Below are 27,532 nucleotides of genomic sequence, written 5' to 3' on the forward strand. Positions count from 1 at the left end.
CCTTGATGTCATATTTGTCTTATCCTTCTCCTCATAGTCAATTATGCTTGCTATTCATAAGGTCCTCTTGTGGACATGATGCGTGAAAGATGAAAACTTCTTGCTGGTGCATTTCGGACTTATTTCATGGAAATATATATCAAGGTTTTCGATATATAGTCTTTGGGTGTATTTAGATCTTAGAGAACGGAAATGTATTATCCCGTTTCATAAGATATACAGTTTTAGTCCATTTAGCTGCTCTATCTGCTGTCCCTCCATTCGCTTATCCCGTTTGCATTGAGCTAATTTCTTTACATTGTTTCGAATTATTTAAACTTTGATCCGTTGAAAATTTGAAATCATGAGATTGAAACTATGATGGGGAATATAATTCGAGAAATTGTAAAGAAATTTGAATTGTGAGAAATTCTGGTGCTGGTTTCGTTATTCACTGATTTAGTTGGCTTGCAATCTCTAGAAGTTAAAATTCGGCAGTTAATTATGTCTCACATGGACATATATCCTCGACGGATATATATATATATATATACATATATATATATAAAGGTGGCCTTTTCATGGAGGTTGCATTGAGTTCTCTCTATGATCAGTTTGTGATTCTGTTTTTATGAATAAAATGTGAATTAAAATTTAAATCTCAAGCACAACTCTGCATCGTGCTCATTGCATAAAACAGAGAACTGTGCCTTTTCTGGTATTTTAGTGACGGTGGGAACTGAGGCTTCTCTTTCACAACTGTGACTTCTGAAATTGTATTTTCAGCGTATCAGTTCACAATAATTTGTACTATGTTTAAGTGGCAGACATTATAACGTGCAGTGGCTGTATGCACTTTCATGTATTTGATGCATAGATCATAAAAGCAATAATTTTCTGAAGTTCTTTTGGCTGGGAAACTCTTGTTTAAGAATTGTTTTTAAGCATTATTAGAATTCTTTTTGGATGTACTTTGATGAACCTTTGCAAGGACAGAAACATGTATCCTTAATTTTTTTCTTTTGGGGGAAAAGACTGGGACAAGTCCGAAACAGAGCAAAACAAAGCTTAATCATGAGTGAAACTTGTACCCATCTCATCACAAGCAAGAGATGTGATCTACTATAGTAAAGAGTAGTCTTACGCTCTTCTTTCTGCCAAGTGCTGAGAGATCGACTTGAAAGATCCAATCCCCAACCCAAAGTACCTCTTTGTGGGAGAACTAGCAGGGACGACCCCTATGTTTTTTCGTGGAGCGGCGAATTTGCCTCCAACTTCGAGAAGTATCTCGTGCTTCTTGATTTCTATCTTTTTGGGTTGCATGCCCAATATACCAGCTGGAGGTTCAAACAAAAGCTTGAAGACCAAAATCCATACCAAAGGCGAGACCCGCCGACCAGTGAGCACAAGAGTTAAGACTCTGAATATATGCTTACATTGATGCACCAATCCTTGTTGAGCAAGTTTTAACTGCAGCAAGCAAGACCAGAGCTGCCATTACTGGTTGCACTATTAACTACTGAGATGGCTGTTGTTTGCATTTTTTTTTTTCTTAGTTTCATGTCTGCTAATCGCTGTTATGTTTTGGCCCGTATTACTTCTTTCAAGTGAAATGAGTCCCTATTAGCCACTTATTTAATGGGTTCTTGCTTTCTTCAGTCTTTCATTACTACTCAGCTATGATACTTGGTGCAAGAATGTAGTCGGCCGATTTTGATGTCTTCCCGTATACCCACAAAAATCCCCAGCTTTATCTGCACCTTATATTTGGTGATTATGTTTTATTCCATATAAATTCCTTGTTATATATCTCTCTATGAATCGCAAGAAGATATAAAAGCACAGAAATTTTCACCATTTATATATTGATTATGCAATAACTATTTTTTAATTATAATTAATGTATTTCATTTTATCACTAATATTTGTTGTTAGCTATTTATTTGGAAGTGCAGTCTGAAGATGATATGCTGATATTTATGGTAAATATGTTGAGAAAGGAACTAATTTCTTTAACTCACATTTCATTATGACATGTAAGAAATCTTGGTATGACAGGTAGTCTCTGCGAAACTAATGAGGCTTATGAATAGTGGTAAGAAACATTTCAGTATACATGCTGAAGCATTTCTAGCTCCATCTGGCCTTCTAAAACACTGAAATTAGTACTCTGCTGCTCAATTTGATTATGATTCTCAATTAGGTCTGCATAATTGAAAACAGGGCATGTCATATTTTGGTCAATGCAGCTGCTGGCACCATAAATTAAGGTCATTAATGCTATGCGAACGATAGATAGAAGGTGGTGTTGAATGCATGGCATCCTAGCAATGTACATCTTCCAGCAGCAACAAATGCACAGAGTTGGGTCCAAGGAGTCGTGTAGTGCATGTCCTGTGGGGGTGTTCCAGGCATGCCACAAGAAAAAACGTAGGAAGGCTAGAGGATTGGTGATGTCTGATTAAGCACTTGCCTACACATTTTGGTTTCATAATTTTCCTTTTGTAGTTAATGGGAAAAGATAAAAGGTATGATTCATTGCACATGAATGATTTATCAGTGCTATAATTATTCTTTTTATACTCTCTTAAGTTGCACTTTTCACTCATGTTGCTCTAAAAACACAATGCTCATAATGAACGTAAAAATGAAATTCAATTGGCTGAAAAAAGAATGAAGTCAATTAACATTTAGAGTAAAAGTAAAATGCATTATCAGGTTAATGATGTGGGAACTAAAACGCCTTGCAGTATAGATACAACGGCGTTGCCGTTTTTTACCTGCTTGAATCAAACGCAATACCATATTAATATCACGTGCAGTCTACGCGCGCCGCATTAATAATTGCCTAAATTAAAAGCACCGACTATGAACTGCTGCTTAAATCAAACGCAGCGTTGACTCTGCCCAGTGCCTATATAAGCAAAACTTTGTGTGATGCCAGAACGCGAAGTTGCTGTGGCTTATGTTTTCAGATCTCTGTCTGTCGGTTCTTCTTCGTCAGTGGTGAATTTAGAATGTATGAATGGTGAATTTAGAATCAATACTTCCTATCCGGGTCAATAAATTTAGATCTGTTTCGGATTTAGAATCTGAATACGCGGAGAAAAAGGCAATGTAAAGTGCCAGTCTCAACTCCTTCGCGCCTTTTCTTTTCTGAGGGGAGAAAGCAGCTTTTGTTGGCCAGACACATTCCGTTTTCATATGCTTAATAAGTAAAAGAAAAAACCCTAGCTCTAAACACGTTTTATGAACTTGTCTTTCTGAATTTTATTTTTTCTTGAGTTTGTCCATGCGTCCTTTTTGCTTTTGGATTACAATCGACAAAAAGAATTTTAAAGAAGGGAAAATCAAAACGAAAACAAGGGTACATAAGAATTTTAGATGTTAATTTTATGTGAAGCGTTACTGCGATTTACATGTATTCCAAGACTTACTGGCTGGCTTTTATCGGATTGGACAATTGAAGTTATAGAAAAAAGATTTTGATATTTTTCTATGAGTGACCTGTTTTCATTCTTATGCACAAAAATTTGTTATTATATCTATGGAATTAAATTTTTGATGGATTATTTGTACAGTGTCATCTTGGCATATTTTTTTCTTCTCATCATTTATTTCTTTTGGAGTGCATTCTTGCTGTAAGCTTCCAGGCAGTCACTGATAGGAAAGGGAAATTTAGGTGTGAATTATCCTCCTGATTTGTAACAGATATGATAATATCTCGACCAATAGTTGTATAAGCATTTTGTGGGTTATCCTCCTCTTATGGTGGGAGGACATAAAGTAGCATCAACAGAGTCATTCTGCTTTCTGGTCTTATTGGAAAATTGAATGGAATTGATTGCTATCTTATGGAATAAAGTCCAACGTCACTTCATCATCTGTGATGTACCACAGATATGGATCCATTCCAGTTCTTCTTAAAGGAAGATGAAGTTGTCATTTTGAATGTCTCTTGAGTCCTTGATGTGCCCGGGTTGTTACTGAAAATCTTTCAGAGTGACCATCGTGTCTATATATATATATATATATATACACTAACTATTAACACAAACAAGGGTATTGTTCTCCATTTGGCTGTGTCAAAGTTGTCTTCGGGGAATGGGTGGTGATTTTTTTGCTTTCTTATCTTTTGTGATCTATGTCTTGAACACTGAATGACCTTGAAGTCATATTTGACTTATCCTTCTTCTCATAGTCAATTTTGCTTGCTGCTCATGAGCTCCTCCTTTGGACATGATGTGTGAAAGATGAAAACTTCTTGCTGATGCATTTCGGACTTATTTCATGGAAATATATGTTAAGGATATGTAGTTTTTGGTTGTATATAAATCCCAGCAAACGACAATGTATCTGCTGTCGGATACTCTGAGCTCATAACCAGGTTCTTGTTCAGTTTCATGAGATATACAGATGCACCTTAGTCCATTTAGCTACTCTGTCGTCTGTCCCTCCATTCTGTTTATCAATTTTTTTTTGTTAGTCTCTGACTGAATCTTGCGATTACAAGTTAAAAGTAAAGTTTTCCATGAGCTAATTTCTTTACCTTCTTTTTTGGATTATCAAAACTTTGATCGGTTGGAAATCTGAAGTCATGAGCTTGAAACTATGATGGGGAATGTAATCCGAAAAAATATAAAGAAATTTGAACTGTGAGAAATCTTGGTATTAATTATTTTCAGTGGTTTTGATACTCACTGTTTTATCTGAGTCAGTCGGCTTGCAATCTCTAGAAGTTGAAATTTCGCAGCTAATAATGTCTCACACGAACATATATTCTCAACGTGGATGGGTGATTATATATATATATATATATATATTATGTAAAGGTGGCTTTTCATGGTGGTTGCAATGAGTTCTTTTTATGATCAATTTTTGATGCGGTTTTTATTTGGAATCTTGGCACTTAATAAAATGTTTAGTAAAATTTGAATCTTTATCACAACTCTGCAACATGCTTATTTCATAAAACGGAGAACTGTGCCTTTTCTGGTATTTTAGTGACAGTGGGAACTGAGGTTTCTTTTTCACAATTATGACTTATGAAATTGTATCTTCATCAGATCAGTTCACAATAATTTGTAGTATGTTTAAGTGGCAGACATTATAACGTGCAGTGGCCTTATGCACTTTCATGTATTTGATGCATAGATCATAAAAGCAATAATTTTCTGAAGTTCTTTTAGCCGGAAACTCTTGTTTAAGAATTGTTTTTAAGCATATTTCCTCAGGCTAGTTCTGCTAAACTATTATGGTTATACTTTGAGGAACCTTTGAAGGGGCAAAAACATGTATCCTGAATTTTGTTTTTGGGTGGAAAAAGACTGGGACTAGTCCAAAACAGAGCAAAACAAAGTCTAATCTCGTCGCATGACCAAGCAAGAGATGCGAATATATGTTTGACGTTGATGCACCAATCCCTCTTGAGCAAGTTTTTAACTGCGGCAAGCAAGACAGAGCTGTCATTACTGGTTGCAGTATTAACTGCTGAGATGTTAGTTGCTGTTTGATAAGTAGAGATTTTGTGTGTGTTGCTTTTTAAGAAGAGAAGTAGAACATGTTGGTGACCGGGGTGACTACCGCTTCTCCTCTTAATCGTCCACCTCCACAATTCCCTGCTACTCCGAGATTAGTATTGGTAGCTTTATCACTGGAAGTTTTGATTTTCTTCTAGTAGTACAATAGTTCGTAACTCCACATCAAACCATTATGAGGAGGATCTACCTAAAGGTGTCCCTTTTATCCTTCGTTCCTTCTTGTTTTTTCTTTCCTTTTGCATTTTTCTTGAATTAAATCATAAAAAGGATCGAAAGGAAAAGAACCTGAATTAAAGATGATATTATGATATTTATAGTAAATATGCTGCGAAAGGAACTAATTTCTTATTTCCTTATAACATGTAAGAAATATAGTTAATCTTGATTTGACAGGTAGTCTCTGAGGCTTATGATTAGTGTTAAGAACATTTCAATATACATGCTGAAGCATTTCTAAAACACTGAAATAAGTACTCTGCTGCTCAATTTTATTATTTCATAAGCCTTTTCAGAGTGGACTTGCTCACATCTTGCAAAAGCTTTTTGTGGGTCATTGAAACTTCTTGTGCTCTTGGAAGCCTAAATTTAGGCAGGAGTTTGGGAGACATGTAATTTTGCTTATCAGCAACTCAGTGGCATGATCACGGAGGCATGTTATATTTGGTCAATGTAGCTGCTGCCACCACACATTAAGGTCATTTATGTTCTGTGAACAACTGACAGTAGGTGGTGTTGAATTCATGGCGTCCTAGCAATGTACATCTTCCAGCAGCAACAAATGCACAGACTTGGGTCCAAGGAGTCGTGTAGTGCATGACATGTGGTGGTGTTCTAGGCATGCCAGAGACAAACGTAGGAAGGCTAGAGGATTGATGATGTCAGATTAAGCACTTGCCTGCACTACTTTCAGAAATGGACATATCCAACCATTGACCTTGTAAAATAGGGATTACATAATCTCTCAAACGAATCATTAGAGACACGGGGTCTTTTGATCATGAAATACTGTTTCCAAAATTCAGTCCTTTTGGTTGATGCCCTTTAATTCTGTTTGATAGTTAAGACCCTGCTGATGCTGTTCACTAGCAGTAGAATCCTAGACCCCCATTTTTTTGTAGCTTAATCACATCAGATGTACTGAGCCTATCAGGATGGAGAAAATAATGCACATCCTATATGAAGTTTCGGAGATGAGACTTTTCTCGTTGTTGCAATATGTGGATCCTGCTCACAGCTCAACATTTGCTAGGCAAACATGTAAAAGTTAGAAGCTACAGAAATTAAACATGCCATTCAGAGAATGATAAATGAAGCTTATTTTAGATTATGAAAATATTTCATCAACAACACACTGCAGCACAAGCGGAATACAGTTTACAAGATCTGATGACAACCCTTATTCTCTCTAAAACAAGGTGACGGATCTCTTTTTATGTATTGTAAACAGCTCTCCACATGGTAAAAGATTCACAGCTCTTGTTTGGCATTATTACTGTTGAGCTTGACTGGTTCAGGTTTCTCTTCTTCTCCTGCAATGCTAACAACCCTAGGACCCTTGATCTTATCAGGAGACAATTTGTTTAAAGATAAGGTAAGAACGCCATTCTCAAGCTTCGCCTTGACAGAGTCCAAATCCACATTGTCTGGCAACCTAAACTGTCTCCAGAATTTGCCATACGATCTCTCCACCCTGTGCCATTGATCCCCTTTCTTCTCTTCCTCTTTCTTCCTCTCTCCACTCACCCTTAACACCCTGTTCTCCAGCAATTCAATCTTTAGCTCCTCCTTCTTCAACCCTGGAACATCTAGCATGATCATGTGACTTTCAGGAGTTTCCTTCCAGTCCACTCTTGCTGGTGAGAGTGCCACATTATCGTCTCTGTCAATCCCAAATGGTATCTGCTCTAATACTCTGAATGGGTCTGACCAGAAATCAGTCAGCAGACTTCCAGGACGATCAACAAATGGCAGAAGTGACGCATTGGAGGGACTCCAAAGCAAGAGTAAGAAGAAGCTGAAAAAGAAGCTCAGTAGCACTGGTCTCATTGTAAGTCTGCTGATGTTTGTCAGTGAAGTTGCTGTCTGTTTTTGGATAAGGGTTTTAAGACTAAAGAGTTGCAAATAGAAGAAATACGCTTGCTGCAAAGAGTTCAATGTTCAGTTTTGGTTTCTTGTCCAAGACAAGACTAGCCTGTGTATATATAACAAGTACGCGTGGAGGAATATGGGCATTCAGAGAAATGGGGAGAGTTCCAGTCACTTTGCCTCTGATGACTCATAGTCGGTTACCACATTCCCCACTCTTCCAGAGGCTTCATGTTTTCTTCATTATCTTGATTGATATTTGTTTTTGAGTCGAACTTTTCTAGAGACTGCTAATTCCGGCCAACATTTCAATATGTAGAACTGCTTTTAATTATGGGTAAAGTTTTTTTTTAAAAAGAAAAAAACGACTATGTTTATACTTCAAAAGACTTTGGCAAAGTGATATTAGTAAGTTATTTTTTTTATTAAATAATAATTTCTAATTTCATAAATTAATTATATTTTTAATATTTATATGATATATAATATTATTAATTATTTCTTTGCTGAATCATTTTTATAATATATTCAGTTTAGCATTAGTTACTTATATATATATAAAAATCTTTTCAAGCAAAAATCAATTTAAAATTTTACAAATTAAAAATATCATAATTAAAATAGTACAAAACCCATGCAACACGAATAGTATATACAAAAGTTCTCATATATAAGTTTAACTCTGTACATAGATATTATGTTGATAGGTATAATGTTGATGAAATATTAAATTGTCGCATAATAATATTATATAATATAACTAATAAATATTTTTTGTTAAATAAAAACTCTTAGCTAATAAATTAATTTTCTATTTAAACAATACAATCTAATATTAAAAATAACATACTAAATACATTCCAAATCATTTATATATAAATATAATCAATGTAATAGTTGAAAGAAATAGTCTTAATATAATTCTATATTTTATTATATTAATAAAATTCTAAAATACTACAAAAAGAAAAGGATATACTTCAATACGGTTAAATTGCTATTATTTCTGACAAAGGATTCTAAAATCTTTCTACTAATTATTTTAAAATACTATAATAATAATAATAATAATAATAAATTGGGAAGAAAGTCATCTAAGTGATGAATTTATATGGACAGGACAGAGGTAACTGATAAACAAAACAAACTAAACTCAAATACAGATGTGGGAGATGTATTACATCTATTGCCATTTCAAACATGTCGAATCCATTGATTGACGTTGTGCAGACCAGGAGTACATACGAATCAGCAAAACCTCAAAGTAGCTTCTAGCTCATTCTCATTGTCGCAATTGTATCCCAATAAATAAGCTCGTGCTGCCATAAAATCAAAGACAACAATGAAATGAAATCCATCACCAAGACATTTCTTAAAACATCACAAGATAATATAATATCATTTACCGAAACGACCCGATCCCATGAATGGCTCTGCTTCATCTGTTGCTGCGCTTTCCGCCTTCCACAAGAGCCACAAAGTATTACAAATAACTAATTTACTAACAAAATAATGAACAAAAATGAAAATTACCTAAAATAAGTTATATATCATTTAACCAATTACTCCGGAATTCAGATAGTATAACAGGTGATACTAAAAGCCCTAAGGCTTTAAACTTAAATATACCATGATTCCTGTAATCGGTATCGTGAACATCCAACTTAATTATTTTAATTACTTGATTTTAGAAAAAATATTTCTAGTAGCTACCCTTAAGCTTCCCTTCCAAGGGACAATATTCATAATATGAAAAGGAAGAAACAGAAAAGAAGGCGGCCGGGCGTCTCCTCTATTGAAAAACAAATGTATGCCAGAGAAAACTTACAGCATCTGGTTCCATTTCACACGGTGACAAGAGTCTATCAAAACATAGCCCTGAAACTGTACAGACCAAAAGCTCATTTACAGGGTTTATAACGACTTCTCTGCATGTATCACCACAAACTGAAAACAGAAACAACAAGAATACATATTATGCCCTGGTCCCTAAGACAAAGTCACATTTACACAAATTTAAACACCAGAACTTTCTACCGTGAACATTGCCAGTTTTTTCACAGACAAAAACATCTCCAATCTGGTAGTAAGAACACGTTTCTCCAGAACAAGAATGGTCAGTGACCACCTTATCTGCCAGGCCTTTTTTATTTTTCCATATGGACACTTGTTCGGCGATTGTCTTGTCAAGAATTATCCGATCATCTTTCACCTTCCACAAAATAAAACAAATGAGAAAACATGCGTCTAGTTAAGCCATAACTCTTCATTTTCTATCGTAAAATATCAGGAGAAAAAAGAAAATTTAAGATTGCATATGCTTTGCTCTGCATCTACCATAGATGCTTCATGCTTGAATCACAAAGAATTCAGTACCTATCTACAAGTCCAAAGTGGTCATTGTTCATAGGGATGCAGGACAACCCCCAAATCAAGAATTTGAGGACATCAACCCTTTAGGCATGGATTCTCACATCAGCACACAAACATATGTAAGAAAAACCCATCCAGTTATAAATATGAATAGATGCACATGCAGATATAAATGAGCACACTGACTTAGATGTGCATTCAAAGAATGGCAGTCCTATAAAAACATGAAGAAGAATTTCAATATTTGGGATAAAGCAAAACTAGGGAGTTGGATATTTGTCTTCTGGGCAATGTGCTTTCCTTGCCTGTCTTTGTTGGCATAATCATTATAAAACAGCAAGCAGCTACTAATGACACTAATCATCCTAAATGTTCAAACATCATTAATATTTGAGAAAGTACTATAGTAACTCTGGAGATTAAACAAAGTTCTAGAATCTACACACTCCTAGCTAACAGTCTCTCATGAGTAGAAATGACTTTACCATTGGTTTCAATCTCCAAATTGCATACCATGTGTACAGAAAAGCTTTAAGAGTAGGCAGGTTGCGAATTTGCAATAACAAAGTTTAAAATAGTACTGAAGCATATAACTATTCAACAAAATCATAACTTTCATACCTGTGAAGGAAGAGGGGCTTGACTTCTTTTCGATGCATGCATTTGGATGTAATATTCCTTAAACTCAGGTTGGCAGTTTCTTACAAGTTTAACCATTTCCTCTTCATCACGCTGCAAAATAAAATGATCATGCTTCAAGATCATCATTATCACATTAGCTTCGACTACTTAATGGCCACCAAAAAAGATAGTAATATCATCTACAAAGGATTAAATAAGGATGCGTATCTCAGGAATTATTTTCTGTTAAAAAAATTTGAAAGAAAAAGTATTTACCTTGAAATGCATAGAGTGAAGTGTTGATCATCATGAAATTTGAAAAAAGCTTTATGCTTGTCATAAGAAAGTATTATTAAACCTATGCTTGGGCTTTTCTTGTGTCTGTTGAAGGGAAAAAGTAAAATACTAGAAATTCTGAGTGTGAGATAATCACCTGAATATAAAGTTTCTTCCAAGCACTATCGCATAACCTCTTAAAAGGAGGCAAGATTCCCCATCGCAAACAATACCTGCCAAAAGTTTGAGCGTGAACCATGTCAGTTACTATCTCCTTACAAGGACAAGGACATCGCACAGATACAATGAACAAAAGAAAATAAATCAACAAAATTGCAACTCCATTCTAACATTAAGGTAGCGTAAAGATCATACTGTGAAGCCTCCTTAACCAATAACTAATCCATACAATAATATTTCTAACTATCTTTTAAACAATTAGTTCTAAAAGCCCGAAATTTGAAACACAAAATACTCAAATAGACTAACTCAACATGAAGCAATTTGATCGAGACTCATAATCAGGAAAAAGAAAAACGAGGGGGTAAAATCGGTAGCACTAGCGCTTACAAGTTGTGCTTTTCATACCTCAACACCCACAATGGCATTTACAGGAAGGAAAGGCACTAGTGTTGCCTATTAACACAGGAAAAGACTTTTTCTTATTATTATTTTTGGGGGAAAAATGGGAGAAAGTTTTAAATCCATACATTTTGAATAAAGAACATCAAACAACAACCAGTGTCCACCACTACGGTCAATAAGAAATAAATATTTATAAATTTTATAATTATAAAATTTATAACACAATGTTAATTCCTTAATGATGAATGGTATGCATGAGTTTATGACAATAAAATTGGTAAAATTACTGACAGGCGACGCCACAAGGACTCATCAGATGCTGCAAAATTCATAAATCTACACACCAGAGAACATGTCATCAGGTCCTGCATTTCATTTATGCAAAACAACAACAAAAATCAAAATTTTGATTTCGATATAAAATTTAAAAACAAAACATTATAACAAAAAGAAAAAGTAGATGTAAAATGATTTATAAAAACTGACCTCCGAAGAAAGAAATTTGAGAATATGTACGAAGATTTCTGGAGGAATCTTGCTTAATATACCACTCTCTATTCTCATTTTCTTATTATTATTATTATTATTACTATTATTATCTTCTTCTTTCTCTTTCATTTTCTCATTTCTAATTGTTTTCGCTTTTGCAACCTCCGCCTCCGCCTGCTCCGTCTCTTCCTAAAAAAAAAATCGACGAAAATTGAGATTTTGACGTCATCAATCAATTACAATTTTGATAGAGTAGAAAACATTAATCTAATTCTGAAATTACCTGATCAGAGACTTCAGAGAGGACCTCTGATTCGAGGAATTCGGCTAAGCTCTCGTTCTCTTCGTCGGAGATCGTCATGTAGATTTTCTGTATGTTCGAATTACAAATTTAAGAGATCGCACAGCTATTGATGTCGCCGCACCGCCGTCGGTGGCCGTAGGTTTGGGGCATGTGGGACAGTGGAGCGTTAAAATGAAAATAGAGAGAATTAGGGAGATTTTCGGGTCGGGTCGATCCGTTAGTGCGCCTGTTTGTTTGGATTCTTTTAAAAATAGCCTAATTTCCTTAAACTACCCGAACTTTTGACATTTTAACAATTTTATCGTGTATTATAAAATTTTATTGACAAATGCCTAATCTTTAATTTCTTAACTAAAATATAATCTGAAGATCAGAATAACTCAATCACAGTAGTTTTTTGCTGATGTGTGATAATTATAAAAAATAAAAAGAAAATAAAAGAGACATGACTCAGTAAATACATGCTAACTCATCCCCAACTCTTAAAATGTATTATTTTACTTAAGAGAATTGGAATTCATCTTTTTCATGTCATTCTGCAATTCTTTAACTCTATGCTGAGATCTAAGACTTTTTTTATTCTGATAACAGTTTCTCAACCAATATCTCTTTTTCATTCTTCAAATACCTTTAGTAATTCTTTTTGCGCTTGTTTGCTTCCTTCTTTACCAATGCAAAATTCCTCTCTAATCCCTTTCTTTCTCTTTCATCTTTCAATTATTACACCAATTTCTTCAAGTAAAGTCTTCTAAATATCTCTTATAACCGCTTTATCGCAACAACATTTTTCCACTTTGTCTTCCTTAAGGCTTAAAAAGCACTCTCGGGTAAAGTTCTACTTCCATATTGTTATGGACACCATAAGGTATGGAATACCTAAGAAGCATCTACGCCAATGGCTCTTTGCTACTGCTCAATTTTGGCATACGTTATTGCATCCAGATTATTTTCAAATGCTTGTTCTTGTTTCTCCAATGCTTTGACCTGACTTTCAAGCTCGCTTACGGAATTTAATGATTATGAGAATTCTAGAATTTTCTTATTTAATTTTTAATCCAACTTTTGTACCTACTATTCAAGTCCTTCAATAGTAGCCAAAGATTCCATGGAGTCATTTTGCATCTTAATTTCTTGTAATCTATGCTGCTCTGATATCATAGTTTACCTGTTGTCAATATGCATTGTCTTAGGTGAGTTGCTCAATATAGGTCCCCAGTTTTCCCTCTTTTTTCTATATAATTTAATTTCAATAGATAGTTCTATAATTTTTTCTTTCAGTAAACACAATTCATGGTGTTGCTTATCGGTCTTCATTCTCTTGCATATTGCATTTACTTCTTATCATGAACCTCATTAAGATTTCTATGGATAAGATATTTTTTATTCCTTTTACTCCAATATTTCATCATGGTTTACAACAAAGATCAACTATGAATTGGATTTTCGTTTTTTCTCAAGTTATTGCAACTTGAGATTGTTATTCAATTCCTTTTCTTGACTAAGCTCTTGCTTGGTTTCTTCTAGCTGAACCTTTACATTCTCTTCTTAGCTCTCAATTTGTTTAGAGCTTCTCCGATTCGGTTATGGCCAAAAAACCCTAAAATGATATAAAAAAGATGGAGTGTAATTTTCTTAAGTTAAACAATTTGTTTTAGGTGTTGGGGACAAGTCATTTGCTAACTTGACCTCTTTCTTTTTTATTTTTGTAATTATCATACGTTAGCAAAAGACCACCATAATTGAGTTGCTCTAGTGACCATACTGCATTTTAGTTAAGAAAACTAAAAATCAGGTATTTGTCAGCAAAATTTTATATTATATAATAAAATTGTTAAAATATTAAAAATTTGGGCATTTTAAAGTAATTAGGCCTTAAAAATTGCAAAGTATCTTTGGTTGGATTTTTGATATCACTGGTTACTTACCCAAAAAGTTAACCAACCAAAACGAGTCGATTCAGTGTTGAATGATAAAATTAAATTAGTCCTGCCAAAAAAATTAGATTCTAGCGGATTCTTTCTCTTAATATATATATATATTTTCATACTTCAAATTTTTTGATATATGTATTTAATTTTTTTCATACAAAATTTTTATTTTGACATATAGACTCATTTTACTCATGCGTTACATACAGTTATTATTATTGCTTCAATTATAAAATCAAGTTCATAGATATAATTTAATAAAAAATTTAATATTTAATATCAATTTATAATACTTAAAAAATAATAACAAACTAACTATTTTTAAATATTTTTCTTAATTCTTTTAAAATTCTGAAATTTTATAAGTGTTATGATATAAAAATTATTTTAAAAGAATTTATTAATTAATTTTAGTATTATATAAATCAATACTATCAATAATAATTGATATTATTATTTTTAGGATAAAATTTACTATATAATTAAAAAAATTATTTATTATTGATATAATATTAAAATATTATTTAAAATATTATTTTCTAGAATTAGAATTATTATCTAATTTATCAATTAATATAATATTAGAAATTAGTATTATTATCTAATTAAAAAATTATTTATTAGTTAATATAATACTAAAATATAATCAATACGTTATTTTTTAGGATTAGATTTAGTTTTTAATTAGAAATATAACTTATTAATCAATAAATTAATAAAAAAATATTAAATTAGATATAAAATTAAACTTCATGTGTCAAAGATAAATACATATGCCAAAATAAAATTTTAGACTTTAAGAATTCATATATATTAGGCTTCTATCCGTGCATTGCATGACTATTATTATTATTTCAATTATAAATTAAATTAGTAGATACAATTTAATATTTCTTATTATTTAATATTAATTTATAATATTTTAAAAATAATAGCAAATTATTATTTCGAACGTCCTTAATTTTTTAAAATTTTAAATTTTATTAAAGCAATAATTATAGAAATTATCTAAAAATATTTATTAGTTAACTTTAATATTATATAAATTAATACTATCAATATAAATGATATTATTATTTTTTAGAATCAAAAAATTTATTATATAATTAAAAAAATCTAATTTATTATTAATAATAATATAAAAATAATTAAAAATATTATATTTTAAAATTAATATTATTATCTAATTAAAAAATAAATTATAGTTAATATAAATTAAAATATAATTGATATGCCAAAATTTGATGTATCTTTTTTAGTAGTCGCACGTGCACGAACTATTCCTATAGTAAGGGTAAGTTCACCACGAAGTCAATCTCTTAAAAAACTATGAGGTCACTTATTATAAAGACTAATTATCAACACAAAACAATAAAAATAAATCTAAACACTCTAAATTAGTATTTGGAGAGAGGATAATGTTCATAAAGTAAAGTAACTAAACAATAACTAAATATGCGATGCAAATGCAAATGCTTATGATCTAAAACTATATGCTAAAAACAGTATTTAGTCTAGTCATTTACTTAGTAATCTCTTTGTTTTACTTTAAGCCTAGATCTAATGAATAAGACGATGATGTGTCTTTTTTCCTAAATCACTCAAGCTAATGATGCAACTTAGGTTTCTTATACCAACGTAGATTAAAGTAAATATGATATTTCTAATACTTTTAACCTAAAGATTTTAATAACAAATATTACTACTATATTGATATGATGGTCAACCAATAATAATATATAAAACTAATAAATATATGAAGGTAAAAAAAATCATTCATTAAATAAATAAATAACAAAGTTCATATATAAGTAAAAAGGCTAAACTAAACACTTATGAAAACTAGTCTAACATATTTAACCCAATGATCATGGTATTAAATAGAAAGACATAAAATAATAAAATAAAAAGCTCTCTCAAGATCCAAAATTTCTTCAAATAGGAAGAATATTAGTTATCAATCTCCACTTCTTGAAAAGCTCCTTAGATCCTAAAAGAACAATGAAAAGTAAAACTAAATAGAAATTGTAGAGAATTATAAAGAGAATAATGGTGGCAGATGTAGAGAGAGCAGGTAGTAGAAAACTCTCATCCTTTTAGAATTAGGTTTTGCAGATATTTATTTAGAGGATGACTCTTTTCTAAAGAGATAAGTATACTAATATAAGTCTATCTAATAGATAAGATTTTAAGTATTTTTATCTCCATCAAATACTATCCCATAAATAACTCTTAATATAAATCCTAATAATTATACAAAATGACTAAAATGTCTTTTGGACCTTGTAATTAGCAGTCCATACATCTTAATCTTAGGCCTTGATACGAACATGTCCCATTAAACTTCTTTTAGCTCTATATTTTTCTCTTTTTGCTAATATTTCTGAAAATAGACAATTAAGCTTAAGTAAGGTAAAAATATATATTTTCATCATTTTATATATAGAAATATATCATTAAAGCTTTAAAATATCCTTAAATATCTATACATAATTTGAACCGATCAGTCGGAAAACTATTTATTAATTAATATAATATTAAAATATAATTAATATGCTATTTTTTAAAATTAGAGTCAGTATTTAATTAAAAATATAATTTATTAATCAATAAATTAACAAAAAAAAATATCGAATTCCATATGTTAAAAATAATTACATATATCAAAGTAAAGATTATATGTATTAAAAATTAAGCACACATAAGAACAAAAAATTTTAAGTCAAAGTTTTATGTACATATAGCTAGATTTATAAAATTTGATCCATTGAACCAAATAACAGCTTAGGCAACAATTGATATAACAGGATACTTGTCTCAAGTTCTAAATCGTCTAGACCGCCTTTATACAGATACAACTCTTTTACTTGCAAAGAAATTGATATTTGAAGGGTTTGAAATCTCGATATCTCAGGCTAAAGCAAACACTCTGAGACATCAAATTGCTATCCAAAACACAGGAAAAGCCTTCCGTACCACTTCAGAATGTTGTCATCTTAATATTAGATAAGCATTGAAAGGTACCAATAATACAAAGGTTTATCATCCCAACATCAGATAAGCTCTCAGTGGTACCTACCAGTCATCCCACCACATGGACGAATTCATAGGTATTCTACGAGAGGATTTATGTTTCCCATCACATACACTCTCCTCTCATATCTGAAAATAAAACTTCACAGTAGGCCCCATATCAGATGTGTTCTTCTCCCAGGCATACTAACAATGGAATCTTTTCTTAGTGTAATTTTCCTCTCATTCTACTCCCACATATATGATAATGGTAACAAGCATAATTTCCTTACCTTTCACAAACATAAGAGTGGTACCAAGCCATGCATAAAGAAAAGTGAATAAAGAAGCCTATAACAAGAACGAATAAGCTAGTCCACTTTCAAACCTTTTGCATCTCTCCCTTGTCATGTTCCAAATTAGTCGAGAGATTTTGGCAAGTGCAGGCAAACAATTGCACTAATCATTACAAAAAAAAGAATCTGCAAATTCTTGATTATAAATAAATTAATATAAGAAAGGAGAGAACATCTACATTTTATGTTCTTACCCAGAAATTCTGAGCAATAGTTTAAATAGGTTATCCCTACAACCAGGAAAGAAACAAAAGGGATAACAAGCAACCGATATGAAGACCAGAAATGCAGAACCAGATAGTGATTAAACGGATTAAGAAAACAATAGGAGTTAGCATTCACTGATCTTGCATCCTGATTCAAGTCTATCAGTAACTTGCAGAATTCACTGGCTCTTACCTCATAGTCATCCTCATTCAGTCATTCAAAATCTGCAAGAGTCCTAATCGCACGCAGCACGAAAATCCTCAAGGATCCACCTGTCTTCCATATTTCTATTGGCAAAGGGAGATAATTTGAAGAATTTTCTGCTATGTCCATGCAGCCAAAACAACTCTCATCTACATAACTGCACAAAAAGGATATAAAGCCATAAAATTGAGTTCCTTCCTTTCATTTTCAATCTTTGTTTCTTAAGACTGAAATGTTAGGTGTAGGAAACATACATTAGAGCTTATTATAACAATAATACTAGTAGTAATAATAGTAATAGTAATAATAATAATAATAATAATAATAATAATATTCATAATAATAATATAGGGAATAACTTGCCTACTGTAGCTGTATACACACCCACACTCGCGTAGTGTGTGCACTACACCATTCAAGTGGTACCCACTTCAAGCTAGTGGTGTATTTACACCAGGTGTAGTTAAGTATGTTCCTAAACAAGTAGCCCACAACGTAGAAGAAGTATAGAAATTATTTCCCGTTCTGGTTTCTTAAGAGATGTATATTTAGTGAAGAGTGTAGACTTAATACATGAAGTTATTTTTATCACAAACTAGGTGACTTTTCAAAATCAAAGCTTTACACATTATTTCATTGTTTGCCTGCTTAATCTGTGGGTTTTGGCAAGGAAGAGGATGCTGACTGCATGTGTCCTCTCTGGTACGCACCCTTGTTAGCTGATGCATCTTTCTGAATGAGTGGATCAGAGACCCGGGCAGTAACATAAGAAATAATCCCAGCAAATGCCTGTCTTTCTCTGTGGGACGCCCAAGTTACCAAATAAAGACCAGCGATGATTAGGCAACCACCCAAGATGCTGTTACAACATGTGAAAAACAAAATAAGCCCTTCTCAAACCAGCTAGGTGCTACAGAAGAAATCCAGGAAATTTTCAAATTTGTTGCTAGAAGCAACACCATATTTTTTGAGAAAATAGAAACGAGAACATTTAAAAACAAAAATGTGCAACACATATGAGCCGATATGAAAATTAAGTGTACAAGAGGCAAGAGTGTACCTTCCCAAATAAATGGGGCTTCCAAGAAAAATTCTTGACAGGAAGGCAGAAGCTGCAGGTTGAAGTGGATTGTAAAGTGCAACTAAAGCAGGCCCCAAGATCTTATTGGACCATGTCAGGAGTCCATAATTAAGCGCAGAAGCAACAATTCCCTGAGAAAAATAGTGATGTCAAATAAAAAGCACTTGAATGTTTACTGTCAAAATAAGAAATTGAGCATAGCCCATTTGTTTAAAAGGAAACTGCAAATAGAGAGTTAAAGTAATTCTTTTACTTCTATTATTCTAGAATTGTATGCCATAAGGTAAAGGGGGAAATTTTATGGCACACTATCTATCTCGTTGTGCACATTCACAGAAGGAAAAAGAAAAAGAACAAAAACAACTTGTCAGTAAAAATTTGGGAAAAAAAGCAAATATATCCTTTAAGGATGGCTGCTTATGTTCAAACTTTTAATGCAAAACTTGAGTTTTGTTACTAGGTATATCCAGAACCTCCATATTAGTTTCAGCCCTCAAGGAGAATATAGGTTCCATGTCATTCTAGTCAATATGCACACTTCATCCCTGAGAATACTAGAGTTGGAGACTGAAAAGAAAAGCATGTTGAGAATTACAGTTCTGATGCTCAAGATACTAAATCACTAGTAAACATCATTACACTTGAGATTGGCAAAGATTGCAAATCCAGGTAGAGGAAATGAATCTGTTTTATGATGTTTCTAATCATATATTTCTTCACCCTCCAGTTTGCAAGTGGATCTTTGTTTCTATTTTTCCAGTGGAAGAGACATTATACTGATTTGCCAATCCACAGAAGAGGTGGGCTAGGAGAGAGCATTGAAAACTTACAGCATAGATGACTGCCCAGAGCTCAGACTGCGTCAGACTCCATTCTGTTGATCCATTGGTCATAAAAATTGCTGTGATCACCATCAGCAAAGCTCCAAAACCATATGAATAGGCCGTGACTGAAAGGCTGGCAGGATATTTTGTTAAAACTGGAGCCTGCAAGTTTTCCAAACAAAAAAAAATGCCATGACTATAAGCTTAAACATCTGACTGTAGTTGATGAATATTAGCAATCAGACTTAAGCAGTATGATTAGCAGGAAAAACTACCAGGGCTTTAACAAAGTGTCCATGTGCACCAACTCATGAATATACACACAAACATATAAATTTTTCTGAACAGAAGAAATCACTGAATTCAAATTCTTTGAAAAGTGATATAATATTATGAATTAATAGTCCAAACGGCATATGCACCTATTAGACACAAAACAAAATAATTCAAGAATCAGAAATAGATCTTGCTTCTACAGTTTTCTTCAGTACACAGAAGCACAAAGTAATTTTCTTGTATACATTACTTAGAAGGAGGGGAGAAACAGTCGTTAATGGATCCAGCTCGATGAACACATGAGGTGATTTATATGTTCTATAAGAACTAATATATGTATACATATATATCAAAGGAATTCAGATAGGCTGGAAAAATTTGCTTCAAGAATTACATCAATTGGTCAATAACAATGGATAATTTCTAGAAATGCCTTAGGCAGCCAGTTGCCTTAAGTACATTCCTTAATAGTTAATAATATATGAGATTGTTCCTCATGCACCACCAGCCAGCTGATTATCTTGTTAAAGCACAAAAGAGAAAGGAATCAGATTTCACTGGCAGCTCTAGTGACAGCTACAAGTTCAGAAAAATGCTGATTTCAACCTGCATAATAAACCACATTGAACACAGGTCCCATGCCATACAAGCAATCACAGTTTGCCTAAAGGTTTTTAGCCTTCCATAGCTTCAAGTTATCATAAAATAATCAAACAGCTAAAAAGCATCATTGCTTTTGTTGCAGTGTAGATTCATACAAGTTGTTTAAGTTGATTAAACAAAGTAAATCATTCTTTGGGATGGTTTAAAAGATAAAATTCTAGTTTACTTATAAGCTTAAAATGCTTTTAGTTGTTTCAGCAATTTATGGACTGAAAAAGAGTTTGGCTCATCATCATCCGCTTACATCAATTCATCTTACTCCCTCACATTAATGTTATACAATTCCTTTAGCCTCCACTTTCTTTTCCATAACAAATTCTATTCTCTGCTACTGACATATCTTGGCAGTGAAAGTACATATAGACATATTCAACTGTTTGTGCACATTCACCAGCACAGGCGGAAAGACAAAATGTTTCTAGATTAGAGCATTAAGGGGAATCATTCTTCAATTTACTTTAGACACAGATGACAGAAGATTGGAGTTCAATGCCCTAGCCTTTGGGAGTTGTAGCGTAAAGAACTGAATTAGGCTAAATGATCAAAAACTTATATCAAACTCTCATGAGAATAGGTTCTCCATACAAACAAATAAATTAGAGTGGAAGGGTTTCTAATTAGCAAACGATTTCGGCATCAACCTCGCTTATGCACAAGGCTTTTCAAGTAGGTCAAAAAACTTTTTAAGAATTAAACAAAACTCAACTCAACTTAATTGAGCCTTGAGAATTTCAACAAAATCAAAATCAAAATAGATATGAGAAAATCAAATTTATAATACAGGCCAAGCACTTCAGATACCAAAGAAGTGAAAACAGTAATCAGAAAGGGCTCAACTAGGTGGCTGATAGCCTTGTGGAAAAATGAAGAGACAAGTTTTTAGGTGTCAAGTTGCATCCCTTAAAACAGTAAGTATAAGTTCATGAGACATCTAGAACATGAATTATAAGACTAAGGAAATTCTTTTAGTTGCTCTCCTTTCAAATTTTCCATGTGATGACTATATATAAGCATTTACCTGAATGGCCAGAAAAGCAGCCATGCACATACAATTTCCTATTAAGCATAAAACTCCAAGGTGCCAACCGTCCAGTCCTATGTACAGAAAGCTAGACAAGAACCACCCAGCAGGTTCTGGTTGACCCTTGGCGCTTATTTCACTTGTAGCAAAGACTTCTTCACTATATCCAAAGAAAGCTGGACCACGGAACAGAACCATCAATATAGCACCTGAAACACAGACAAGGGTGCCTCCAAGCTTTGCTTGACCTTCAGTTTTAAACAGATTCACTCTTTCTGTACTGCAAGAAAAAGTTCATATAGGAAACTGAACAAGAAGCATTTGTACGAAATATACGTGCATATATTCAGACTTACTGCAGAAACATCAAATAAAGCATAAACAGACTGGAAAACAAGAAACTGAGAGTCAGTTGAATTTACCCCATCATCACAGCCAAGAGAAATGTAAAGACTGGAATTGAAGGCTGTATGGCAGCAGCATAAGTTGGATTTGTGTAGCTAAGGCCAATAAGAAACAATAGCTGGTTGCCAAATATCCTATCAAACAGCAAAACCAAATAGATTGAACATAAAATGTTGTATCAGGTCCATCTATAGTCAACACTAAAATAGATCAATAAGAACAAAGAAATTTAGATATACGCACCCTGTTAAGCCAAGGAAGAAGAATGATGTGAGCAGGCGTTTGGTAATAGGGGGTCGAACCCTTCTATAAAAGGAAAGAAATAACAAAATATAAAACAGAATGCCTCAAGATAAAGCATCATTCAATTCATACATGAAATTATCAGATAGGAGCAATGTCATAAGAGCTGTTCTGCCCATTTGACAGATAAATTAACAAAGGAAAAGTACTGCAACAGGCAGAATCATAAATTATGCAGTTTTTTCCAATGCAAATTATCATAGAAATTAAACTATAAAAGTGTAAACAAGCAATAACATGTACAGTGGCAGAGGACGAAACATTTACTAGATGAACTTAAGTAAAAACTGCACAACATGGAAATGTGTCTTACATGTAAGATCAAGATTGATCAAGTCTTCTCCATATAAAATAGACCAAAAAGAAATCACAAAACAATATGCAAGACAGATTTCAAAATCTAATTCAATTATCTATTCGGGTTACATAAGTCAACAACAACAAAAAAATCCCAAATTCCAATTTGAAATTTGGAATTTGAAAATTTCAAGAGCTAACATGCACAAAAACCAACAAAAATAAGGGAAACAAAGAAAAAAGAAAAACCCAGAAAGGAAAGAGGAAGAATTGAATTACTTTTCACGGATATAAGCTAAGGGGGCAAGAATGGAGAGGGCAATGAGATCACGACAGACACAAAAAACAAGCTGATTGACACCAACATTAAGAGCCACTTTTGTAATAACGTGATATCCTCCATTAAATAACTGCACCATCGCCATAGCCACATGTGCCTTCCATATCTCTCTCTCAACACCGCCTGACGCTGCCATACCCTTTCGTTCTATCTTCTTCCCCACAACACCCACTTTTTTATTTAGTTATTTGGACCAAAACAAGAAAAAGAAACTCTATTTGCATATATATAATTCAATCAGACAATCAATTAATTAAACAAACAAATACACCAAACGATGCAACAGAAGATGAGAATGAAAGACTATCAGACCAAAGGGGCCAAGAAAGAGAAGGTGAGTTTGGTGATGGAATCATGTCAAAACACAGAGTTTGAAAATAATTTAATTACATGTTTTTTATTCTTTTCCCTCTGTGGATAACGGGGAAAATCCTTAATTTATAAGTGAACAAAATTAAGACTATTATCCAATGTCAATGAAATGTTATAGATTTTGGTGTTATCTGTTTTGTCTGTTTTCGGATCTTTGAGCGAATTTTTTTCTTTTTTGCCGGCTTCTTTTCTTTCTCAACTCATCATTTGGTCAGTCATCAAGACCTTTACTTTTATTTCTTCTCTTTTTTTTGCCCTTTTGTGTAATCTAATCTAATCTAAATGGTGTGAACACTAACCAAATGTACGGTACAATGGATACATTTTGATAGCTTGTATGAAATTAGGTTGTTTGATTGGGGGGAAGGTTTTAGGAAGGACAGGAGAGTGAATTTGTGTTTGGTGTGATAAACCAAATACGCAGGCATGTAATTCATTTGTGAGGGGAAATCATCAAGTTTTTATGGCGGAAAACTTGATCATGTCTTGGGAGCCTAATAGTAAATACCGATTGCACCTTTGATACTTTCTCGGGTAGTATAGGATGGGCTCTTAAAGAGATTACACCTTTAACTGCCCACCGAAGAGCAGTATTTTCAAGAATCTAAAACGAAACTAAACAGAAAAGGTGTAGTAAATCGCAAGGGCAACTTATATATTAAGTGCTAAAGTGAGTTTATTTTGAGAAGAAGAAAGAAGATGGGATTTTGGAATGACTGATTACTCTCAATCACTTTCAGCTCTGCAAATGCACCATCAAACTAAGAACATCTTTGCTTCATCTGACCAGCACAGCTCGCTCAAGATGAAAGGTAACAACATGCTAAACATATGATTTTACCAAATAATGGATTTTGATTCCATTATATCATTTTTAAATTTATGCAATCCAAGTTGAATCCATGCCAAACTACAACTGAGTTCTCAAAAATCTTCCAACATCATCAAGCAATTTCAACCGTGTCCAAATATTCAAGATACTGATCGGTCCTCCTCAAACTGCCGCAATGAATCCAACTGAACTGAATCCAAGAGCACTGCAAGTAATAGATAATCTGGAGAGGTGATGATGCTGCAAACAGATAAGCTCAAATTTACCAAACTGGCTAGCATGTTCCAAGCAAAATCTCAGCTATCGATCTAAGTTCAATACCCAAGTCTTCATCAAAGAACCATAAATTTTTTGAACCAAAGAAACAGAGAAGACAACAGTGGTGCATTGCCAAAGAATTCCAAGAAAAACAATTCTAAACACGAGCACCTGAAATTGTCAGCAGGACTAGCAGCAAAAGATATCAGGTTCACCTTAAGTCAGATATCTCAAATTGAGCATACAATTTAGAGAAAAACAGAAAACAGTATGGGAAATAAGAAAAGATCAAAGAACCACATCATGGACAACGAATGGGTGCATGAAAGAAAGGGAGAAGAAATTCTAAAGTACAAAAGAAAGAAAACTACAGAGCTGTTAGCAAAATTATACTGGCAATTTGTCATTCAGGAATCAGCTTCCTTTCAACATATCTTTGAACAAGAATTTCCAATTAGGCCCAAAGCTTTCGGCACATTTTATGCAATAAATAAAAATAAAAATAAAAATAAAATGAAATTATATGCAAGAAGGGATCAAACATATATAGTTAAAACTGAAAAAGCATGTGCATTTGAGGAAGAGAGAGAAGGGATTGTAAGGAAGGGAAAGGAACACCCAAAAGCTATAGTTGAAAGTTGTCAATATACAAGGATTACAATGCGAAAGAGAGAGAAAATAAATCATATTTCTAGCACAGGCCAAGGCCAAGGAAAGAGGAATAGCAGATTAAGCTCACAGCAAAGGCTTTCCATTCGTTGCCGCCCTTGTACAAAATGTTCTTGAGCAAGACACAAATAAAAGATATAGCTTGCACAAAGAGGAATTTACAGTATCATATCTGCAAATCTAGAACTTGTACACTAGCTGGACAATTAAGTGATTTACCACATTGTATTTGTGAAGCTTACCATCTCCTTGGGAGCCTGTTAAAGCAAACATCTTCTAGCTGATAATTTCCCCATTTAAAAATGGTTCCTCAGCAATACCAAAATGGAAAAGATAACCCCTTCACTGAATGGACCAAAAAGGGATATAAAGCATCACTTTTAGGAAGCTTTCCATTTCCTTGAGAGGCTATCAAACCTATCCCTTGAACTTCTACCCTCCTTATAGAAAGAAGCCTTCAGCTTTGCCATAGTTGATTCATGTATATTTATTCTTCTATCAAGCATATCTTCTGCAAACCTACTCACCTCTGATAACCTACCCAAATTACCAAGCCCCACGAGAAGTGCATTTGCACTCTCATCAAGAGGCAACTCCTGGTCATCAACCATGTAGTTCCATATTTCAATTGCCATTTCAGGGTCATCACCGCCCATAAACATTGTGATAGCTGCAGCACAATCCAAATGTGTGGGAGGGTTTTCATTCTTGATCATCTCATGAAAGAAGCTGGCAGCTTGAGAAACCTTTTTGTTTTTTACCAGGCATCGAAAAATCATTTTATATGTCAAAAAATCTGGAAAAGCTCCGTGGAAAACCATATCATCAAACAACCGAAATGCATTGTCAATGTCATTATTATTACAAAGCAAGCCAATCATCGAATTGTACATAAGTAAATTAGGCATCAGTCCAGTATCCACCATTATATCCCACATCGGAACGGCATGCAAAACATCATTTCGCTTCAAAAGCATGTCAAGAGCATCAGAGTAAAATTTCAAACCTGGAAGGCAACCCTTCTCTTTCATAAGCCGAAGGAAGTCGAAAGCATCATCAGTTTGGGACTCTCGGACAAGTAAATTCAAAAAGGCATTATAAGCCGGCATATTCTCTGGACTCCATCCAACGTGTATCACCATCTCACCAAAAATATTCTTAGCTTTAGCTGCATTTCCTTCCTTCTCCCATCCTTCCAATAAAATAGCATATGTATCACCATCCGGGGGAATTTTCAACTTAATCCTATCAAAAAACTCCACTGCCTTAATAGTCTGATTGTCCTCATTACAAATTGCGCTTAAAAGCGAATTGACAGCAATAACATCTTGCTGAATACCATACTTATCCATAATATCAAAACTCATTATAGCCTCACTAAAACTACCAGCTTTACAATAACTACCAAAAACAGAAGCAAAAGTAGCCATTGACAACACATTTTCTTGTTTCATAGAGCGAATGGCGTCCCACATTGCCTCAAACAACTGATTCTTTCCAAGCAAATCCACCATTAAATTCCAAGAATAAGGGGTGTGTGTACCAGACCTCCCGGCCCATCGAAAGAATTCAACAGCAGAAGCGGGATTGCTATAAGAAAGTTTAAGTACTTCATGGATAATATCACAAGTAAGATTAATTCCAGTGGAAGAAAGTGCAGATTCCATATCATGAGGTGATACTCTGGTAAGAATATCAGACAAGGTTCTGGCTGATTGAGAAATATCAATATCGATATCAACTCCATTCGAGTGGGTTGATTTTGATTTGGGTTTCGGGGTTCGAGATTGAGATTGGTGCGGTGAATATTCATCTGTGGATTCCATAGTTTTTAGGGTTATTCCAACTTAACTTCTAAAACAAAGAAAAGAACAGACATCCATAAATAATATGTGTCAATGTTATGAATATACAGAAAAGAATCAATCTTTAAGAAGATTGAGAAGTGGATATTGGACACATTTTTGGGTATAGAGAGTGAAAAGAGAGAAGAAAAAGAAGAACCTTCAATGTCTATGCAGTTTGCCCAGATTGTGTTGATCAGCGCAGAGAGGGAAAAAGTCATACTACTACTTGCAGAACAAACCCAAATCCTACACCGGTTTCTGGGTCGTGGCTCCAGCGACCTTATATGGACGTTGCTTTTACGCGACTGGAAGGAAAACCCATCTTTAAGCGGGTGTGACTGAGCATGAACGTCAGTTTAATATTTCACATATATGATTGAAATTT

At 33.6% G+C, this 27,532-nt stretch overlaps 4 protein-coding genes across 10 annotated transcripts; all 4 read right to left on the bottom strand.

The window, feature by feature from the left end:
• Positions 1 to 6,820: 6,820 nt before the first annotated feature.
• LOC8280132 (22.0 kDa class IV heat shock protein) lies at positions 6,821 to 7,730 on the bottom strand. The gene has a single exon (XM_002519883.4). It carries the CDS (start codon positions 7,563 to 7,565, stop codon positions 6,987 to 6,989), a length of 579 nt encoding a protein of 192 aa, XP_002519929.1. The 5' UTR covers positions 7,566 to 7,730; the 3' UTR covers positions 6,821 to 6,986.
• Positions 7,731 to 8,659: 929 nt separating this feature from the next.
• On the bottom strand, positions 8,660 to 12,488 carry LOC8280131 (F-box protein SKIP31). Of its 2 annotated transcripts, none has more exons than XM_048375009.1 (9): positions 12,232 to 12,488; positions 11,946 to 12,133; positions 11,751 to 11,824; positions 11,032 to 11,107; positions 10,599 to 10,709; positions 9,642 to 9,816; positions 9,433 to 9,551; positions 9,011 to 9,065; positions 8,660 to 8,923 (listed from the first exon to the last, which is right to left on the bottom strand). In XM_048375009.1, the coding sequence occupies exons 2-9, from the start codon at positions 12,075 to 12,077 to the stop codon at positions 8,853 to 8,855; spliced, it is 813 nt and encodes a 270-aa protein (XP_048230966.1). In that variant the 5' UTR covers positions 12,078 to 12,133; positions 12,232 to 12,488; the 3' UTR covers positions 8,660 to 8,852. The 2 variants fall into 2 exon arrangements, with proteins under 2 accessions (XP_048230966.1, XP_002519928.1); XM_002519882.4 differs by having other exon boundaries at positions 11,946 to 12,137; positions 12,232 to 12,486.
• Positions 12,489 to 17,671: 5,183 nt separating this feature from the next.
• Positions 17,672 to 23,579, bottom strand: LOC8280130 (WAT1-related protein At3g45870). Of its 5 annotated transcripts, none has more exons than XM_015719590.3 (8): positions 23,109 to 23,579; positions 22,473 to 22,535; positions 22,247 to 22,363; positions 21,822 to 22,104; positions 19,871 to 20,026; positions 19,020 to 19,171; positions 18,604 to 18,818; positions 17,672 to 18,116 (listed from the first exon to the last, which is right to left on the bottom strand). In XM_015719590.3, exons 1-7 carry the CDS (start codon positions 23,303 to 23,305, stop codon positions 18,608 to 18,610), a joined length of 1,179 nt encoding a protein of 392 aa, XP_015575076.1. In that variant the 5' UTR covers positions 23,306 to 23,579; the 3' UTR covers positions 17,672 to 18,116; positions 18,604 to 18,607. The 5 variants fall into 5 exon arrangements, with proteins under 5 accessions (XP_015575076.1, XP_048229947.1, XP_015575077.1 ...); XM_048373990.1 differs by having other exon boundaries at positions 18,585 to 18,818; XM_015719591.3 differs by having other exon boundaries at positions 18,670 to 18,818; positions 23,109 to 23,577.
• Positions 23,580 to 24,172: 593 nt separating this feature from the next.
• LOC8280129 (pentatricopeptide repeat-containing protein At1g77360, mitochondrial) lies at positions 24,173 to 27,532 on the bottom strand. 2 transcript variants are annotated; one of them, XM_025157458.2, is made up of 2 exons: positions 25,543 to 27,532; positions 24,173 to 24,578 (listed from the first exon to the last, which is right to left on the bottom strand). In XM_025157458.2, the coding sequence occupies exon 1, from the start codon at positions 27,124 to 27,126 to the stop codon at positions 25,681 to 25,683; it is 1,446 nt and encodes a 481-aa protein (XP_025013226.1). In that variant the 5' UTR covers positions 27,127 to 27,532; the 3' UTR covers positions 24,173 to 24,578; positions 25,543 to 25,680. The 2 variants fall into 2 exon arrangements, with proteins under 2 accessions (XP_025013226.1, XP_025013225.1); XM_025157457.2 differs by having other exon boundaries at positions 24,173 to 24,613.

This window comes from Ricinus communis, chromosome 5, assembly GCF_019578655.1.
Source record: "Ricinus communis isolate WT05 ecotype wild-type chromosome 5, ASM1957865v1, whole genome shotgun sequence".
NCBI classification, from domain to species: domain Eukaryota; kingdom Viridiplantae; phylum Streptophyta; class Magnoliopsida; order Malpighiales; family Euphorbiaceae; genus Ricinus; species Ricinus communis.

Bases quoted from the DNA above. Each gene is read 5' to 3' on its own strand.
- LOC8280129 (XM_025157458.2), bottom strand. From the start codon at position 27,126: ATGGAATCCACAGATGAATATTCACCGCACCAATCTCAATCTCGAACC.
- LOC8280130 (XM_015719590.3), bottom strand. From the start codon at position 23,305: ATGGCAGCGTCAGGCGGTGTTGAGAGAGAGATATGGAAGGCACATGTG. The intron at 22,536-23,108 runs GTAATTCAATTC...TTCCTTTTATAG, and splicing joins TTAGCTTATATCCGTGAAAA to AAGGGTTCGACCCCCTATTA. The intron at 19,172-19,870 runs GTAAGTTTTCAA...TATTTTTCTCAG, and splicing joins TCTGGGCAGTCATCTATGCT to GGAATTGTTGCTTCTGCGCT.
- LOC8280132 (XM_002519883.4), bottom strand. From the start codon at position 7,565: ATGAGACCAGTGCTACTGAGCTTCTTTTTCAGCTTCTTCTTACTCTTG.
- LOC8280131 (XM_002519882.4), bottom strand. From the start codon at position 12,309: ATGACGATCTCCGACGAAGAGAACGAGAGCTTAGCCGAATTCCTCGAA. The intron at 11,108-11,750 runs GTCAGTAATTTT...AACTTTTGGCAG, and splicing joins GAGTCCTTGTGGCGTCGCCT to GTATTGTTTGCGATGGGGAA. The intron at 9,552-9,641 runs GTAGAAAGTTCT...TTCTGTTTTCAG, and splicing joins AAAAACTGGCAATGTTCACG to TTTGTGGTGATACATGCAGA.